Below are 17,266 nucleotides of genomic sequence, written 5' to 3'. Positions count from 1 at the left end.
CAGGGATTGGTATTTGCAACTGGACACATGAAGGAAAATTAATGTACTTTATGGCCTCAATGCCTCCAGTACTTAGGGCCACATACCTGAAGGCTTGTCATCTATTGTCACAAGAGACCGTGTTGCTCCACACGGAGGGCAACTGAGGGCTGTGTTTAGCAAAGCTGTTGTCCACATAGACTGAGGGCCGTAGAGAGATTTCCTACTAACTGAAAGGAGACTTCCCCTCAAACATGGGGTTTTATACAACATTCCACAAGGTTCTTCAAAAGCAGATTTCATGGTCATTAGAGAACCAGCTGTGGACACGAACATTTATTTACATAAAGCTCATCATTTGTGCAGCTGGGGTCTAGTCTGGAATCTCTTACACAAGTCTGCCTCTTCCGGAACAGGGCACTCACCGCCCTGCTCGCTACAAGCTAAACCAGGATCTTTTTTCTTCAACACAGATTTAAAGGGAAAAATAATAATTTACTGGGGTTCTAATAACATTTTCATAACAGAACAATATCAAAATAGGTCCGTTTTTACTATACGCTTATGAATATCCCTGATAATAGAAAGAAATCCAGAGGACTTCGTAAACCACCAAGATTTCACAGGGTAGTACCCGGTCTGTTTTCTAAGCAGCAGATGAGGGACTAGCACACGGGCGAATTTTCTCCAGGAAGCCCTGCGAGCACTACAGTACTGAAATCCTAATGTTCTAGTGCCAGGAGAACTGTGAAGGAAAATTTCACTTTGAATTTATTAGTAAAAATTGTAACAAAGGTTGGTTTCCTCGATCCTGCCATGGGCCAACCTCCCTGCCTGTGACAGGCAACCAGCCCAGAAAACCCTCAGCCTGGGCTCTCCTGGAGGCTGGGCCCAGGAGAAGCAAGTTTCGAGATGCCTCCCACTGTGACCACACTCGAGAGAGCAGGGGTGTGGGAGGAGGCAGACCAGGCCCGAGGAGGCTCCAACCCAAGGCACCGGGCAGGGTTCTGCGGACAGGAAGGGTGCCCCGCCTGCCCCGCACAGCAGGTCCCGGAGACAACAGCTCTGTGGCAGGGCGGACACGTCAGGAGTTAAAGAACCAGTCGTTAGAAAAGAAACTAGTTTACTTTCTCAAAACCCAATCAAACTTCTTCAAACTTCTAAGCAAATAACCTGGGGGTTATTTGGTAGTCGGGTGGCGGGCCTGCAGTCTGAGGAATGAGCCGTGTTTGGCGGAGTCAGGGTGCTGGTTGTCAGATCGGCATACACCGTGTGGCTAACTGGAACTGGGGAGAAAAGGAAGCTCAAGGTCGGAGGGGAGGCCTCTTTAGGGAGAGGCTGGAACAGGACCAGATGTGAGATACGCCTCTTTTATTCCTGGCACAGTAAATGGCCTTCGAGTTGGCCGCGCTGAGAAGGCGCCAACCCCCACTCTAGCTACAATAGTACTGCATCCCATCCACTCTTCTTCTCTTTTTCGACTGAAATTCTTCAAAGAACTGCTGGATGTCCTCTCTCTTAACAACCTGTTGATGGGAAGCACAGATTAGGAAAGGGGCACGCATTACAGGTTGGCAATAACTGGTCATAATAGTCACAGACAAGGTGAACAATACTGCTGATATGAATTATTTTAATGTGATCTCTCCCTTGACCTTGGACACACCGGCCACCCTTGAGCTGGGGCCACGGGGCCAGAAGGCCGGAGCCTGTGATGCTGAGGTAGAGCAGCCACCAGGGCCAAACACCTGGCCCAGATCATCGTGATGGGGGTGCAGTGGTAGGCGCGGCCTTTGCATGGAGCCCTGTGGCAGGAGTTTGCAGCCAGGATGGGCTTGACACCAATCTGTGGCTACCTCCAACCTGTCCAGCCTCAGCCTCCAGGAGGCCCAGCAGAGTCCCCAAGTCTCAAGCTGAGCCCCAAGGAGATCCAGAAGAACTATGAACACCTATTCAAAGCGAATGATGTATCTGTGGGTGGCTCCTACCTGTGGTCCAAGGTGGCCTGAGCTGAGGAGCTCAGGATCCAGGCCCAGGAGGACAGAGAGAAGGAACAGATGCCTAACACGTGACCACTCAGCTCCTCCTATTATACCCTGCCTACCCCTTCTGATTTACAGTTTGATAAATAAATGTCCTTTCCACACACAAAAAATTATTTTAATCTGTGATTATACTGTCTCCATCTTATAGAGAGCCTCTCCAGGTGCACAGACGCAGGCCTGGTCAGAGTCACACAGTAAAGAGGAAGAGGAGAGCAGGGCTGATCACGGGTGCCATCACCCACTCTGGCCCCTTCACATGAAATGAGGTAAAAGCAGCACCTATCTGACTAACAGGGTTGTTGAGAGATCAGATCAGATTTAATGCCTGTAAAACATGGCCTGGCCCATAGTAAGTCCTTTGGCTGAAGAGAAAGTGGCAAAGTCAGCATATAACCGAGCACCCTGAAGGTCTCTCAAGACCAGCGCCCTCTCTCGTGACCACAGCTGTCTCTTGGGAAGATCCTTCAGCTCCGTGTGAGTGCCCACAGAAAACAGAGTCTGTTTTGCTTTGAGATTTGTGTTTTCTCCTTTACTGGAAAAAAGGAACCAAAAATGTCGCCCTCTTCATGAGTCCAAAATTAGAAATGTTTGCTACATAAAAAGAGTAACTGGCCAAAAATAAAGAAGTGTTACTCTTAGGAAATGGAATATCCATTTTATGCAAAGAGAAATTTATCTTCCATTTCCTTGGAAAAAGGATTATTAGGACATCATACAAAGGTGTTTATGATATTAGCAAAATAAGATACTAGAAATGAGAAAATAAAGTAAGTGGGGTAATATGGATGAAGAAGTGGGACACCCTGGAAGGAGTCTCTGCTCACAAGAGTGTCTAGCCAGCTGATGGGACCTACCTGTTGCCTGAAGTCCATCAAAAGAGACAGGTTGTTCATTTACTTTTTAAGTACAAAGGTAACACATTCTTACTGTTATGAAGGAACAGAGGGAAAGAAAAAGAGGAAAAGAAAGCCCAGGGAATACAGGTGAGCAAGAGGGAGAGAGGGGGGAAAGGTAAGAAAGTAGATAAATACTTGTGTATTAACTGAAACTCTCCTTCTCACTCCCCAAAGGTAAGTGTGGCTAAAGTACACAAACAGCCATGCCTACTTGGATAACTTCCTTGGGATGACAGGATACTTATTAATCCTCTAAATGAAAGAACGACACAGACTAGTAACTGATACACCAGTTTTGCAAGCACCAAGAGTGAGACAGCTGGTCAACTAGTGAGGAATCAGAACCCCTGATTCAAGATCTAGGTAGCTAATCCACTCGAGACACGGAAGCTCAAAGCTCTAATACATTTGCTAAATGGCTTGGGAATTCACTTATAAAAATGCTAATATACAGGACATGTAGAAATTCCAACTCAAAGGATCTATCCCTATGCTGCATTACCAACACTAAACACTGAAAGGCATTAAAAAAAAAAAAAAGAATTTTACCTACAAGGATATTGGGAGAGGGGAGCAAGCAAATTAGAGGGTGCAATTTTTAGCTTCTAGACTCTCAAATGGTCATAGCCAACATGCACAGTAGAAATGTTAAAGAATAAACAATGATAAATCATTTTCTTGGTTTGTCTCAGAAATTGTGTAGTTTTGGGATGCCTAGGTGGCTCAGCGGTTGAATGCCTGCCTTTGGCCCAGGGCATGATCCTGGAGTCCTGGGATCAAGTCCCACATCGGGCTCCTGGCATGGAGCCTGCTTCTCTCTCTCTGTCTCTGTCTCTCTCTCTCTCTCTGTCTTTCATGAATAAGTAAATAAAATATTAAAAAAAAAAAAAAGAAATTGTGTAGTTTCTAAGTGTTCTTTTATAGTCAAACACAAACATAAAATAAAAGGCAGTCCATCATCTGAGAACATCTAGAACTTTTTATCTTATGTGGACAAATACAACCAAAGCAGATTAACTTGATTGTAGCTGAAAGCTCTTATTTGTTTTTGTAAAGATCTAGTTAGTAATGTCATGGAACAAACAATAAAAAAAAAAATATTTTGGCACATGTGAAAGACCTCAAATTTCTATTTATAGTGCAGAGGTTAATAAACATCTGAAATAAATGTAACATTGTATGTCAACTACAATATAAAAAAATAGTGCCAAGGTTAAAATAGTTACACCTGTGAACATTCTTAGTTCCTTTTTTTTTTTTTTTTTTTTTTTTTAAAGTAGGCTCCACACCTGGTGTGGAGCCCAATATGGGGCCTGAACTCACAACCCAGATATTAGGACCTGACCTGAGATCAAGAATCAAATGTTTAACTGACTAGGCCATCCAGGAACCCCATGAATGTTCTCAGTTCTAGCAAAAGAGAAACATGAGTCTACATTAACCAGAGGAACAGCAATAACTGTAGTTTAAGAACTGCTGAGAGGCAGGATGATGTTCATAGGGTCCGTGAAGAGCATTCCCTAAAACATGAGAACACCAACTAGGAAACTTCTGACTTTACAACTCATTTTGCAGAAAGGCAGGGCTGTGACCCTGTCCAGACATCCAGGCAGCTCCAAGTTCTTGCCACATTTATGAGCAAGGAGAAAGTGGCCTCAAGCGAGCTGGCCAAGTCTCCTTCCAAGACAGCAAGTATCAGCACACTTCCTCAGCAGCTGTTAGGCCCATGCCTGACTTAAGTTGTGTCTAAACACAGAGAGCAAACCAACTATAAGGATACTTTTAGGCCAAGAAAAGAAAAGTTAAATTTTGTTTAATATCTGCCTTTGGAAGATAGAAAAGTATTTCAGAAACACTTTTTGTTGGGATGCCTGGGTGGCTAAGTGGTTGAACATCTGCCTTTGGCCCAGGTCATGATCCTGGGGTGCTGGGATCAAGTCCCACTTCGGGTCCCCCTGCCTCCTCAGGGAGCCTGTTTCTTCCTCTGCCTATGTATCTGTGTCTCTCATGAATAAATAAATAAAATCTAAAAAAAAACAAAAGAGAAAGAAAATTTTTTGTCACCAGTGTATGAATAGTAAAGAGCCAGGAGGTATCTGTAAACTCCTCAGGGAGACTATTTAATTTAATTTTTAAAGATTTTGTTTATTTGAGCAAGAGAGAACATGAGCAGGGAGAGGGAGAAGGAGACTCCTCACTGAGTAGGGAGCTGGATGCAGGGCTTGATCCAGGACCCTGGGATCATGACCTGAGCTGAAAGCAGACGCCCAACCGAGTCACCGAGGCACCTCTGAAACACTATTTTAAATATACACATCTTAGAATCAGTGTCACCCTTAAAAGTGTATAGATCCTCTTACTAGCAAGAAAAAAGTTTTAGTCCCAGTTTTGAAATTCTTTTATTCTCAACTATAGAATCTATAATCCAAAAAAGGGGTCTGGCATTAACTTTTCCCTGCCTGGTCATTTTTCCTTCTTCATCCAAGGATCTCTGCCTGAAGGTTAGGATAGGCCGAGTCAGGATGGCTGATGGCCTTCTCTTCAGCTACATGTACTCTCTCCAGACCCGTGTGGCCCCTTCACCCCTCCTTCCCTCTGGTCTTTCAGCGTGGCCAGGCCATTCCTTCACCACCTCTCACTGATTTCCTTTAGCTCTGCCCGCATTCACCTCCTGAGCATCCAGTTTAAGATGCACCGTCATTTCTTCATCCGAGAAAATAAACAGTTTATTTAAAACATATAGGGATATGATTAAAGTTCTTTAACTTAACATACCGTGCCTTCATCAGCAAATCTCTTGAGATAGTCTTTGAGTTCAGTCTTCAAGTCATTGTATTCTAAATCAAAACAACAAAAAAGGGAGTAGACTTTAGGCAAGTCATTTGCTTTTAGAAACAAAGTACTAAAAAACAAAACAAACAAAAAACAAAGTACTTTCCCACTAACATTTGAGTATTGTTAATACCTTAAATTTTTTTCTAAGTGAAACATGCATAGAAACTTGCTCCTAATTTCTCCCAAGTTCTTTCACTTTGATATCTAGAACTCTACTTCTTAGGAAAAAAAAAATCCTCAGGTCCAAAAAGATTAGCTAAGAAAATTTTTTTTTTTTTAAAGATTGTATTTATTTGACACACAGCACAAGCAGGGGGAGCGGCAGGCAGAGGGAAAGGGAGAAGCAGGCTCCCCTATCTCTCTGGAATTCTAATAGTTGAAATAATCCTGAACTTGTCAAATACTAAATTTAAAACTCATTCACTCACTTAATAGTTTCTATTATGTATGAGGCACCCTGAGGGCTACAAAATCTTTCAGATGCAGCCTCCATCCTTGAAAAGCTTTTAGTCTAATACAGGCAAAGGAAATTAAATTGTTAAAAATAAAAGACAGAAATGATCAATGCCACAGAGGTGTTGGCATCCAAGTAGAGACCGGCTGGGATGGAAATTACTAAAATCTGTCTGGGATGGAAATTACTAAAATATGTCGGGTATGCTGGGGGAAATATGCAAACGCCTGCAATGAAGGGCTTAGGGATGCTTTTCCCCTCTGGCGGTTCCCTGGAGCAGCCTGAGGGACCGTCAGAAAAGAGGACCTGTAATGTTCAGTGAAAACTATTTCAATGGATGGAAAAGACACCGATTTTCTTATTATTCTTTACTTGTACATCTACTATGAATCAAAACAGCATATGTTAAGGTTTCTCAAGCATGTAATAATTATCCTAGTACAGAACTCGGACTCAGTGCTGACAACAGCTAAATACCCAGCAACACTACAATTAGGCAAGTGTAATTGAGGCCTACTCTGCATTTCCGATTTTAAATTTTGTTATTAAACAAAAATGACAGGTATTAGTGGTCCTCCTTATACATATTTTAAGAGTGAAGGAAACTATGTACTTCATGAATTTTGGTTCAAACAGCATTTACCACAAATAAGTTCCACTTGCTGGACTCTGTCCATGCTGTTAAGGGTGTCCATTAAAGGGTCTCTCCTGTCAGCTGCTTGGTCGACCTTGCCCTTGTTTTCATAAGCCAGAACTGTGTCATGTTCATCTGTCAGGAACAGGACATCTAGCTCGCCATACATTTTCTTCAAAAAATAAAACCAGTTTCCCATTAGAACTGTATGTCATTCTTGGGAGGTCAACTTCATGAGAATCACTAAAAAGTCATTTAATGTTTTTAGATGAACTTCCAGAAAACCTGAACCTTAGTACAGAATTGGAGTGATTTCTTCTTTTTGCCCAAATCTCTTCTAGAAATCTCCTCAACTTCCCAGTAGGTGTTGTATAGTCTAAGAGATCTTTACTTAAAAACCACTGACTTACTGTAACTTTCAGCCAATTTTCATTTCTTTTTAAAATTTTATTTTATTTATTTATTCATGAGGGACACAGAGAGAGAGAGAGTCAGAGACACAGGCAGAGGGAGAAGCAGGTTCCCTGCAAGGAGCCTGGTGTAGGACTCGATCCCGGGATCACGCCCTGGGCCAAAGGCAAATGCTCAACCACTGAGCCACCCAGGTTTCCCCCAATTTTTATTTCCAAGTAAATTCTATGATATAAAAATGATAATTTCTATTTTCCACTAAAATGAAGATAAGTAAATAAAAAGTACCGTATGAGTCTTAATTACTTACACAAGCGATTGCCAGTAGCATTCCATAAATTTGCTTAATATAATATATCTCGGGATCCCTGGATGGCTCAGCGGTTTAGCGCCTGCCTTTGGCCCAGGGCATGATCCTGGAGTCCCGGGATCGAGTCCCATGTCAGGCTCCCGGCATGGAGCCTGCCTCTCTCTCTCTCTCTCTCTATGTCTATCATAAATAAATAAATCTTTAAAAATAAATAAATAAACAAAATAATAAAATATCTCACTGTTCTCAATAGTCCTAGCATCACTTTCATAAATATATTTTTCAGATGGCCTTATTTGAGGCATCGGTCCATAATAAACACAGTGACATTGACCCTGATGAGGTACTCACCATGCAGTCTTTGCAGGTACATAACTTGCTACGCCAGTTCACGGGCCAATAGGTGGCAGTGTCTTTCTTTATAAACTGCTTAGCATTAAGCTCCTGAAGTTTGCAGCTAGACTGTGATTCCATGTTGAGATGTTGATTCTTAAATGCTGTCTGAAATAAAATTAAGTTTTGAAGTATGTTTTTTTACAGTTTAACAGTTTTCTTAGCTTAGATTGTAGAGAGGAATTTCTTGAGACAAAGGGTACAGTTGAAATCCAAAGCTATAGAGCTTACAGAATTAATTTTGCTTAAAGCTTTATTTCTTTTGTGGCTCTTATTTCATTGGTTACCTGGAGATCAGATTCAGAACTAGAGCTGGTACAGGGTTCACTAGTCTGTTCTGCTTTAACTTCCTTGACAGCATCCTTTCCATGTTCTGGAACATCCTCTTTGAGGGTACTATCTTGATGATCTCCATTTTCAGGTTTGAGGACTTCCTGATCACCTATTCCATCAACATTCAGCACCAACCCATCATCCTCTGCAGATACTTTGGTTACTGTGGGTTCAATGAAAAGAAACATACATATCCACAGACCTATTTATTAAACAGTGAAATCACTTAGTCTGATTGAAAAATATTTCAGAATATGGGGCGCCTGGGTGGCTCAGTGGTTGAGCGTCTTTCTTTGGCTCAGGTGTTGTGATCCCGGGGTCCCAGGATGGAGTCCCATATTGGGCTTCCTCTGAGGAGCCTGCTTCTCCCTCTGCCTATGTCTCTGCCTCTCTCCCTGTCTCTCATGAATAAATAAATCTTAAAAAAAAATCAGGGATCCCTGGGTGGCGCAGCAGTTTGGCGCCTGCCTTTGGCCCAGGGCGTGATCCTGGAGACCCAGAATCGAATCCCACATCGGGCTCCCGGTGCATGGAGCCTGCTTCTCCCTCTGCCTGTGTCTCTGCCTCTCTCTCTCTCTTTCTCTCTCTGTGTGTGACTATCATAAAATAAATAAATAAATAAATAAATAAATAAATAAATAATCAATCAAAATGTCGATCAATACTTAAGCACTTTATATGTAAAGGAAAAAAAAACATTGCAGATGGTAAAAGGAGGTGGGGTATCTCAAGAAGCAAGAAGCAGGGAGAAGTTTAACTGCAAACACAGGTGGTAGGGTAGTTTTGAAAAACAACCAGCTTCTCTATGAGAGCAAGAAATAAAAATGGATGGATATAGAGGCAGAAATACTGTCAAAAAGACAAGAAAGGCACCTGAGTGGCTCAGCAGGTTAAGCTTCTGACTCTTGGTTTCGGTTCAGATCATGATCTCAGGGTCCTGAAGCCCTAGTCAGGCTCTGTGCACAGCAGGGGAGTCTGCTTGGGATTCTCTCCCTCTGTCCCTCCCCACACTGGCACATTCTGTCTCTCTCTCTCTCCTTCTCTCTCTCTCTAATAAACAAATAAATAAATCTTTAAAAAAGAGAAGAAGAATGATAAGGGAGCTATTCCAATTGGTATTTCAATTCAACAGAACACTAGGTCATCTGTTGATAGGGAAGTAAACGAAGAGATGGGAGATGGGGAGGATCCATCAAAAAAAACCCAATGAGTAAGAAATAGATACAGGTCTAGTGGAAAGTGGGAGATGTAATGGAAAAGAGTATGAACAGAAAGAAGGTGCGATGAATTTAAGAATTTTGAGACACAACCAAAGAGTAGGGTGAGATTTTAGGCATGGCTATGTTGTTTGTAGTTCATATGGTAAATGTTCCCTTAAAGGTGAGAAGGGCAAGACATGAGGGCAGAGCAGCAGATACTATGAGTAACTGCCACTCTAAAAATAAATTAAGTAATGCATTTGAATTAAATTATTTACTGCCTCAAGATCATTCATTGCTGATTAGTTAGTTGTTTGGGGCCAATTCCTTAGTGTATAATAAAACACTACATAACAAACTTTACTCCACCCTTCCCAACCAATAACATGTCTTACATTTAAGAACCATTTCTTTTGGTTCTATTTATCTTTCAAAGTCCCATTCAAAAACTGCCTCCTCCATTTTTCCCTAATTCTGGTCTCCTCCAGCCTCTGTTATCATGCTACTTAAGTACAAATTTGTTCTTGGTAGTTTCCCAAGCAATCTAGAAGCACTTTGTGGTGTATCTTACACTTTTTCTATACCTCAGAGTCCTATTAAAAACAGTTGCTAAAAAAATTAAAATAAAAAAATAAAAACAGTTGCTAAGGGGTGCCTGGGAATCTGCCTTCGGCTCACGTTGTGATCTCAGTGTCCTGGGACAAAGCCCTGTGTCGGAGTCTGCTTCTCTCTCTGCCCTCCCACTGCTCGTGCTCTCTCAAATCAATCAATCAATCTAAAAAAAAAAAAAAAAAAGTTGCTAAAAGACTTTTTTTTTTAATTTTATTTATTTGAGAACCAGAGCACAGAGGGAGTGGGAGACTCCGACTGAGTGGAGAGCCTGACATGGGGCTCGATCCCAGGACTCTGACATCATAACTTGAGCCAAAGGAAGTTGCTTAACCAACTGAGCCACTTAGGCCCCATAAAAGACTCTCCATTATAGGAAACAAACCGAGGGTTGTTGGAGGGGAGGATGGGGTAACTGGGTGATGGGCATTAAGGAGGGCACATGATGTGATGAGCACTGGGTGTTATATAAGACTGATGAATCACTACCCTTTGACATGAATAAGACACTATATGTAAATTAACTGAATTTAAATTAAAAAAAAAAAAAAACAGTGGCTAAAAATTCTGGACTGAATGTAGGAATTTCACAAGCACAAGTCTGTGGCACACCAATGCCATAGAGACACCTACCTGCCAATTGTGCAGCATAAGCCCACAAGAAGGAGCAGCGCTTCATACAAGCCTGGCATACCATCTCCTGGAAATCCCCACTCTCGGGAGGAGTGGCACCAAGATGCTGTGAATACAAAAAACTGAGTATTTTTCTTGTGGTCTCCAAGTGTCCAAAATACTCATTAATTAATAAACAAATATTGCAATAGAACACTGATCATATCTTCATAGTTTATTTTTAGAAGAGTAATTATAATGTAAAATATAGCACAATTCATAAAGAAAAGAACTTTTCTCTTTCTATGAAGACAATAGCCTTAAAAAGTAAAAGCTTTCCTTACCCTTCCATGAAACCAGTCTTCACAGACTACACACTGGATCATCTCATCCGGAATCTAACATGGAAAAGCAGTTTGTATGTTAAGGAGTACATACAATGAATTCTGGGATGCAAGTAAATCTGCCCAAGAGTAGAACTAGATATTAAATAATTGTCTACTGATTCTGTGAAACTGCTATCCACATGCCAACAGTCAAGAAGACAGGGAGAAAGAGCAGGTCACAAGGCCAAAAAAGCTCACTTTACAGGAACTGGTGTTGCAGAAGGGTTACATTGGGATGAGCACTTTGGAAGCAACCGTCATGGGACAGCTGGGTGGTTCAGTGGTTGAGTGTCTGCCTTTGGCTCAGGTCGTGATCCTGGGGTCCTGGGATTGAGTCCCACCTTGGGCTCCCTGAAGGGAGCTTGCTTCTCCCTCTGTCTGTCTCTGCCTCTCTCTCTGTATCTCTCACGAATAAATAAATAAAATCTTAAAAAAAAAATTATGGAAACAACCATCAAAGCTCATTCACTTCGGTTACTTGGCATCTAACTCTTACAAAACTGTTTAAGTAATGTCTTCTCATTTTATATGTAAACCAAGACCCAGAAAGGTAAGGTGAACTGACCAATGTAGAATGTGGCAACCCTATATTCGTCAACTCCTTCATTTCACTGAAACCGAAAAGTGAATATTATTAAGTCTTTTGATAACATGGACAGCAATTTCCCTCACTTGAATTAGTTAAATCATTAAGTAATTAAATTATGCTAGGAATATGAGATTCCAAAGGGCATAGACTGTTTTTGGGTTGGTTTTCCTTTCATTCCCAGGCTTTCGCATCTACGGATTAATATCCCAACACTGTTCTGTCTTTTCCCTATTATAACTCCTCAAAGGGGAAAAACGCGTATCTTCAACTTGTTCCTCTATATAATTTGGTTCAATAATTACAGTTCCAAGACAACTAGAAAGCAAGAAGAAGGCAGAAGGTTAATTTCTCTAAGCATAAAAACACTCCTTCAAATCTGTAAATACACAAACAAAATCCAAGCCAGTCAAAATATGCGCCAAGAATGTGAAAGGACATTTCAGATAGGTAATTACAAATGTTCAATAAGCTCATGAAAGATCCATAACCTCACTTATGATCAGGGAGAGAAAAATTTTAAAAGATAACTGCTCTTCACCTATCAAGATGGCAAAATTTTAAAAGATTGCGAGTATGTAGGGCTGACAAAGAATGTGGGGAAAGATACACTATCACCTACTGTTGGTGACTGAACTCTTTTGACAGACATGACTGCAATTTGAAATATAAATATCCTATGTCTTACCAGTTTTATGTCTAGGTATCCATAAATACCGGCAGGAAGATGCTCAGTCATATTACTGTATAAGGATGTTCACTGCAGCTTTCTTTACAATACAGAAATGAGACACCATCAGTCTGCTACAGGACGTTTAGGTAACTAACTTACAGCGTGTCGCATTAAGAATACTGGTTGCAATCAGAATAAGGTGGATTTGTGCTGTTTTGCATGGACAGATGTCTATGATATACATAAGTGAGAAAAGCAAGTTGTAGAACTGAATATACCGAATTTTCGCTTTTGTTAAAATTACAAATTGAAACACACATCCACTTATGTGCGCACAGAAATAGGGTAAAAACATATACCCCAAAAAAGTGTTAACAGTGGTTATACCGAGGAAATAAGAAGGTGGAGTGAGGAAGAAGAAAAACTTTTTATAAAATTCTGTGTATATTTTCTTTTTAATTTAAAATTTTAAAAAATTTTGTATATATTGAAATTTTTTAGAGGATCCAGTCTGTAAACCACATTTCTATTCTTTTAGGGAAGCAAGAAGTTGAAGGTCATTTTCTGGACAGTGTTTGGGGGAGTGGAGCAGGCAGGCGACAAGAAAGAAGAAGGAAGAAAGTGCTGGCCTTGAAAAAGTCCTGTCTGGTATTTCATTCTCATGCTGTAGAGTGAGAAGAATAGTTGAGATCTGTACCAGTTACAGCTCCAGCCCAGACTCCCAAGAAAGGATAAACCTAGAATCCTTTCACAATCCCCCAAATCCCCTCTGAACAGCTACAGAGATCCAGACTGGACAACAGGACGAGGAGTGCAAACTGAAGGTATTAACCTCCAATTAACCTCCCAGTCTCTTACCTCATCATCAGGATCAGGATAAGGTCTCTTACAAATGCAATATAATCCAAAAAAGTTGTCATTGTACTTATTGCCAGAATTTATCTTTGCTTTGTCCTGAAAGAAATTAATTTCAATATATAATATGGTCTAATTTTAACTATAATTTCAAGTATCATGAAAGTATAAATTACTTTCATATAAATATCATATATATGACATATTACACTTATAATATATTATCAGTATAATACAGTAAGATACAAGTAATATGAATATAATATCATAAATGTTGTAAATGTCATGTTGCATGAAGTTAATGCATTCAATAAATTTCTGCACTAAATATCTTCCTCCCCAAAAGTTGGTCTTTAACTTTCAAAGAAAAAGAATTCACTCCTATTAAAAGGATACTTTTTCCAGGATACAGAGAATCAATACAATTAATCTTTTGTACCTTCTTTGTAGTAATTGAGGGAAACCAAATATATCAATAATGAAATGCTCATAAAAATGTATTATAATTATTAATGATTGGCCTATATAAACTAACATTGACCTAGAATTTCTAAATACTTCTTAATGCCCAGCTTTGATAGCCAAAGCTCCCACATTACTAGAAAGTAAAAAGCAGGCAAGGAAATTGTCCAAAAATAACTTTCAAAGGAGGGAAATAGCAATTATGACCAAACAATATAAAATCCCTTACTTTCTACTTAATTTCTATTACTTCCATAAATGTTACTATAAGTATAGTTTTTATTATACAAAAAGCAGTGAAAAAAATCCTGTGTCCATCTAGCTCACGTTCATTATTTTCAAGTTTTTTTTATTAATTGTATTTAAGGTCATACCCTTTGCTTTAAAAGCCTTAAACCATGAGGACAACATAATCAAGCCTGAGTTACTTTAAAGAACATTCCTACCAAAATCTTTCATATTAATTGCAATCTGTAATGTAGGCTCTGAATAGGTTAGTTTTCCAACAAAATAAAAAATGGAATACAGTCTAATACTGACTTGCTTATTTGCAAAGAATAAGCATGAGAACTTCTTTTTTCGGAAATGTATGGTTTTTATCCACTCTGGCAAATATCAACCTGAGCTATTTTCAATGCATTTTAAGTTACAGTGCTTACTTACAGGAAATAATTTGCATTCCAAATTTTTAAACTTGCTGTTTCCACAATCACAACGAAAGTTTCTGGGAAAAAAAAATGAGGAAGAGCCAGTTTAAACTTTTCTTTTAAATCTAATGAGTTACTCTTTAAATCATTATCATAGCCCCTTCCCTTTCAATGCGTTTCTAGGATCTAAAAAGTGACCTTGGTTGCTGTTCATGGATCCACTTTGAAACTTCTCCAAGCACATAACAATAAAAGATTTAATAATTCTGGAAATTAACATGCAGAGACAAATATTTATTATCACACACATACACAAAAGTAAAATAATGGCAGAGAAAGATGACTACTTTGAGTTTGTACAATAATTATATTTTAAAAGGCCCTTTGGAGGAGGAATGCCTGGGTGGGCTCAGCAGTTGAGTGTCTGCCTTCGGCTCAGGGTGTGATCCTGGGGTCCTGGGATGGACTCCTGCATCGGGGTCCCCATGGGGAGCCTGCTTCTCCCTCTGCCTATGTCTCTGCCTCTCTCTGTGTCTCTCATGAATAAATGAATAAAATCTTAATAAATAAATTTTAAAAAGGCCCTCTGGAAAAACTGTTCTCTCCAGTTATAGAAAACGATTATATTAAATTTTACCAGTGCACAACTACTTTATATGGAAAAACAAGAAAAAAAGTGCAGGTGGGAAAGAATCAAAACATTTAAAAGACATTCAGTACCAATCTCTGACTGTCTTTACCTTTTTGTGTATAGCTCAAATAGTTTGTGACTTCCATGACATTCATAACTGCAAGCTAGGCAAATCCCTGCTGGTTCTTCTCCCTCTGGGGTGCAGGTACTACAGGCATATAGTGCTTGTCTCTTTACTGAGCCCTAAAAGACAGCCCCAAAATGGAAAGAGAGAATAATTACACAAGAATGCCAAAACACTGTCACATGTTTCAAATCATTACGTATGTCCTATATTAGTGCTTATTTTCATCTTTTTTTTTCTTAAAATTGATAGTTTAAAATTCCCAGCCAGTTGAAAATAAGAATAAGCTGGCCTGCATCAACATTTTAAGACATGAAAATATAGGAGAATGTGTATAGGTTTATGTTAGCAATATCATACTTGTGACTCCACCAAAGAGGAAATCAATGCATTAAAAGAATCCTTTTGATTTCAGGAGAAGCATGCTGAAATATTTAGCATGCCCCGATGTCTGCAGTGTATTTTCAAATGATTCAGGGGGAAATATATGTATTATATAGAGAAGAGCGATAAAACAAGTGTGGCAAAAAGTGAATACATGTGAGAGGTGCAAAACTGTTCGTATATTCTTTCAACTTATCTGTAGATTTAAAATCTTTCAAAATCAAAAGTTGGGAGAAAAAACAGGCAAAACTTTTAGAAGTCTTGACAATGGTTACCCTCCTCTAGAGAGGAGGGAGACAGAGAAGCTTCTGGGATGCCCATGATGTTCTTAATCTAGAGGGGGTAGGTACATGCATGTGTTCACTTTTTTCCCCAAGCCAGAGACAGGATTTGTGCAATTTTCACGTATTTTCCTACAATAAAAGGAGAATTTTTAGGAAGTCCGTTTCATAAAGCTAACTACATTTCAAGAAGGGCTTATACACACTTTCCCCCCTTCAAAGGAAAGCAGGAAAAGAAGTTGTTGTAGTGGTGACCAAAGGTTTTTAAAATACCCACCAACATCTGGGACTATCTGTAGATACCAGGCTAATTCAACCACCTAACCCCTGTGCAGGGTAAGCTCCACGGGCCAACAATGACAACTAGTATTATGAACTCAGGCCGCACCACATAATGGCCCCAGGTCTCTCACCGCATCCCCCAATGTTCCACGCCGCACCCCCTCCTCCCATAACCTTATTCTTCCTACCAATTCTCATCCTGTGTAGTTTCCTTCTACCCACCTTGCTCCATTTTTGTACCTAGAAATACAACGTGAGTCACCCAACACTACCAGGCACCCCCTCAAGTCCTGATTCATAACGTCTTCCAAATGCCAAATTTACCCTTCAAGCGAGTCCCCCCCCTCCCCTCCCCTCCTTTGCCAGTGCCACCTGCTGTCGTGGTTCCGGTCTATTCCCATGGCGGGAGGGGGGAGGCTGCAGAGACTCTGTACTTGCTTCGTCTCACCTAAGAAAGCCACGAGCCAGCACTTGTCCAACTAAATTGTAGGGGATTAGGCGTCAAGGAGCCCAGCCGAGGGGGGGGGGGGCGGATTTTCAAATCCAGAGCTCTCTCCTTTAACTCTGGATCGGCTCTCCCACTAGGTTCCTAAATAAACACTCTCGGGATGGGAAAAGTAAGAACAAAGATGTCGGGATCCGAGAGGTCACAGCAGCCGAGGCACCAAGGAGAGACGGGAGAGGAAGGAAAGAGTAGGCGCCCCAGGGCCAAAGCCCGGAGAATCCTAAGGGGCCGGACCGGGGAAGACCGAGGGAGGAGGGGAGCCCTGCGGGTCACAGGCTGAGAAGGAGGGCCCGGGAGGCGGAGGTTTCAGGGCAGCTGGGCCTGGGAAGGGAGCGCCTCCGACCATCGGCGGCCCCGCACCTCCACCGGGAGGAGGGAGAGTCGGGTCGGCCAACCGGGGTTCGGCGGGAGCCCGCGGAGCCGAGGCCCGGGCCGCGCGCCCACCTGAGAGTAGGAGCACTTCTCGGAGTCGCTGCCGCCCAGTACGGCGCACGCCTCGTTCTCCAGCTCCTCGTCCTCCTCTAGAACGTCGACCAACGACACCACGGGCTCCAGTTCCGACTGTCGCCCCGCGGGCCCCTCCGCCCCAGCCATCCTCAACTGTCAGAGGGACCGCCGCTCGGCCCGGCGGAGGCGGGAAAAGCGGCTGCGAGAGGCGGGGCCGGAGGAGGCGGGGCCCCGTCCCAAGAGCCAATCCCGAAGGAGGGAAGCGAAGGAAGGGGGAGGAGCGATCCCCGGCA

At 41.4% G+C, this 17,266-nt stretch overlaps 1 protein-coding gene and 1 pseudogene across 1 annotated transcript; one reads left to right on the top strand and one right to left on the bottom strand.

The window, feature by feature from the left end:
• Nucleotides 1–1,335: 1,335 nt before the first annotated feature.
• Nucleotides 1,336–17,212, bottom strand: UBR7 (ubiquitin protein ligase E3 component n-recognin 7). The gene is made up of 11 exons (XM_038545581.1): nucleotides 16,971–17,212; nucleotides 15,060–15,193; nucleotides 14,336–14,396; nucleotides 13,214–13,309; nucleotides 11,055–11,108; nucleotides 10,732–10,837; nucleotides 8,245–8,453; nucleotides 7,916–8,065; nucleotides 6,853–7,015; nucleotides 5,696–5,757; nucleotides 1,336–1,505 (listed from the first exon to the last, which is right to left on the bottom strand). Exons 1-11 carry the CDS (start codon nucleotides 17,118–17,120, stop codon nucleotides 1,413–1,415), a joined length of 1,278 nt encoding a protein of 425 aa, XP_038401509.1. The 5' UTR covers nucleotides 17,121–17,212; the 3' UTR covers nucleotides 1,336–1,412.
• On the top strand, nucleotides 1,707–2,155 carry LOC102155272 (annotated as a pseudogene).
• Nucleotides 17,213–17,266: the final 54 nt, after the last annotated feature.

Source organism: Canis lupus, chromosome 8, assembly GCF_011100685.1.
Source record: "Canis lupus familiaris isolate Mischka breed German Shepherd chromosome 8, alternate assembly UU_Cfam_GSD_1.0, whole genome shotgun sequence".
NCBI lineage: Eukaryota > Metazoa > Chordata > Mammalia > Carnivora > Canidae > Canis > Canis lupus.
Note: the sequence above shows the minus strand (reverse complement) of the source record. Positions and strands in the feature narration are given on the sequence as shown.

Bases quoted from the DNA above. Each gene is read 5' to 3' on its own strand.
- UBR7 (XM_038545581.1), bottom strand. From the start codon at position 17,120: ATGGCTGGGGCGGAGGGGCCCGCGGGGCGACAGTCGGAACTGGAGCCC. The intron at 10,838-11,054 runs GTAAGGAAAGCT...TTGTATTCACAG, and splicing joins AAGACTGGTTTCATGGAAGG to CATCTTGGTGCCACTCCTCC. The intron at 7,016-7,915 runs GTGAGTACCTCA...TATTTTTTGAAG, and splicing joins GTACCTGCAAAGACTGCATG to AAAATGTATGGCGAGCTAGA.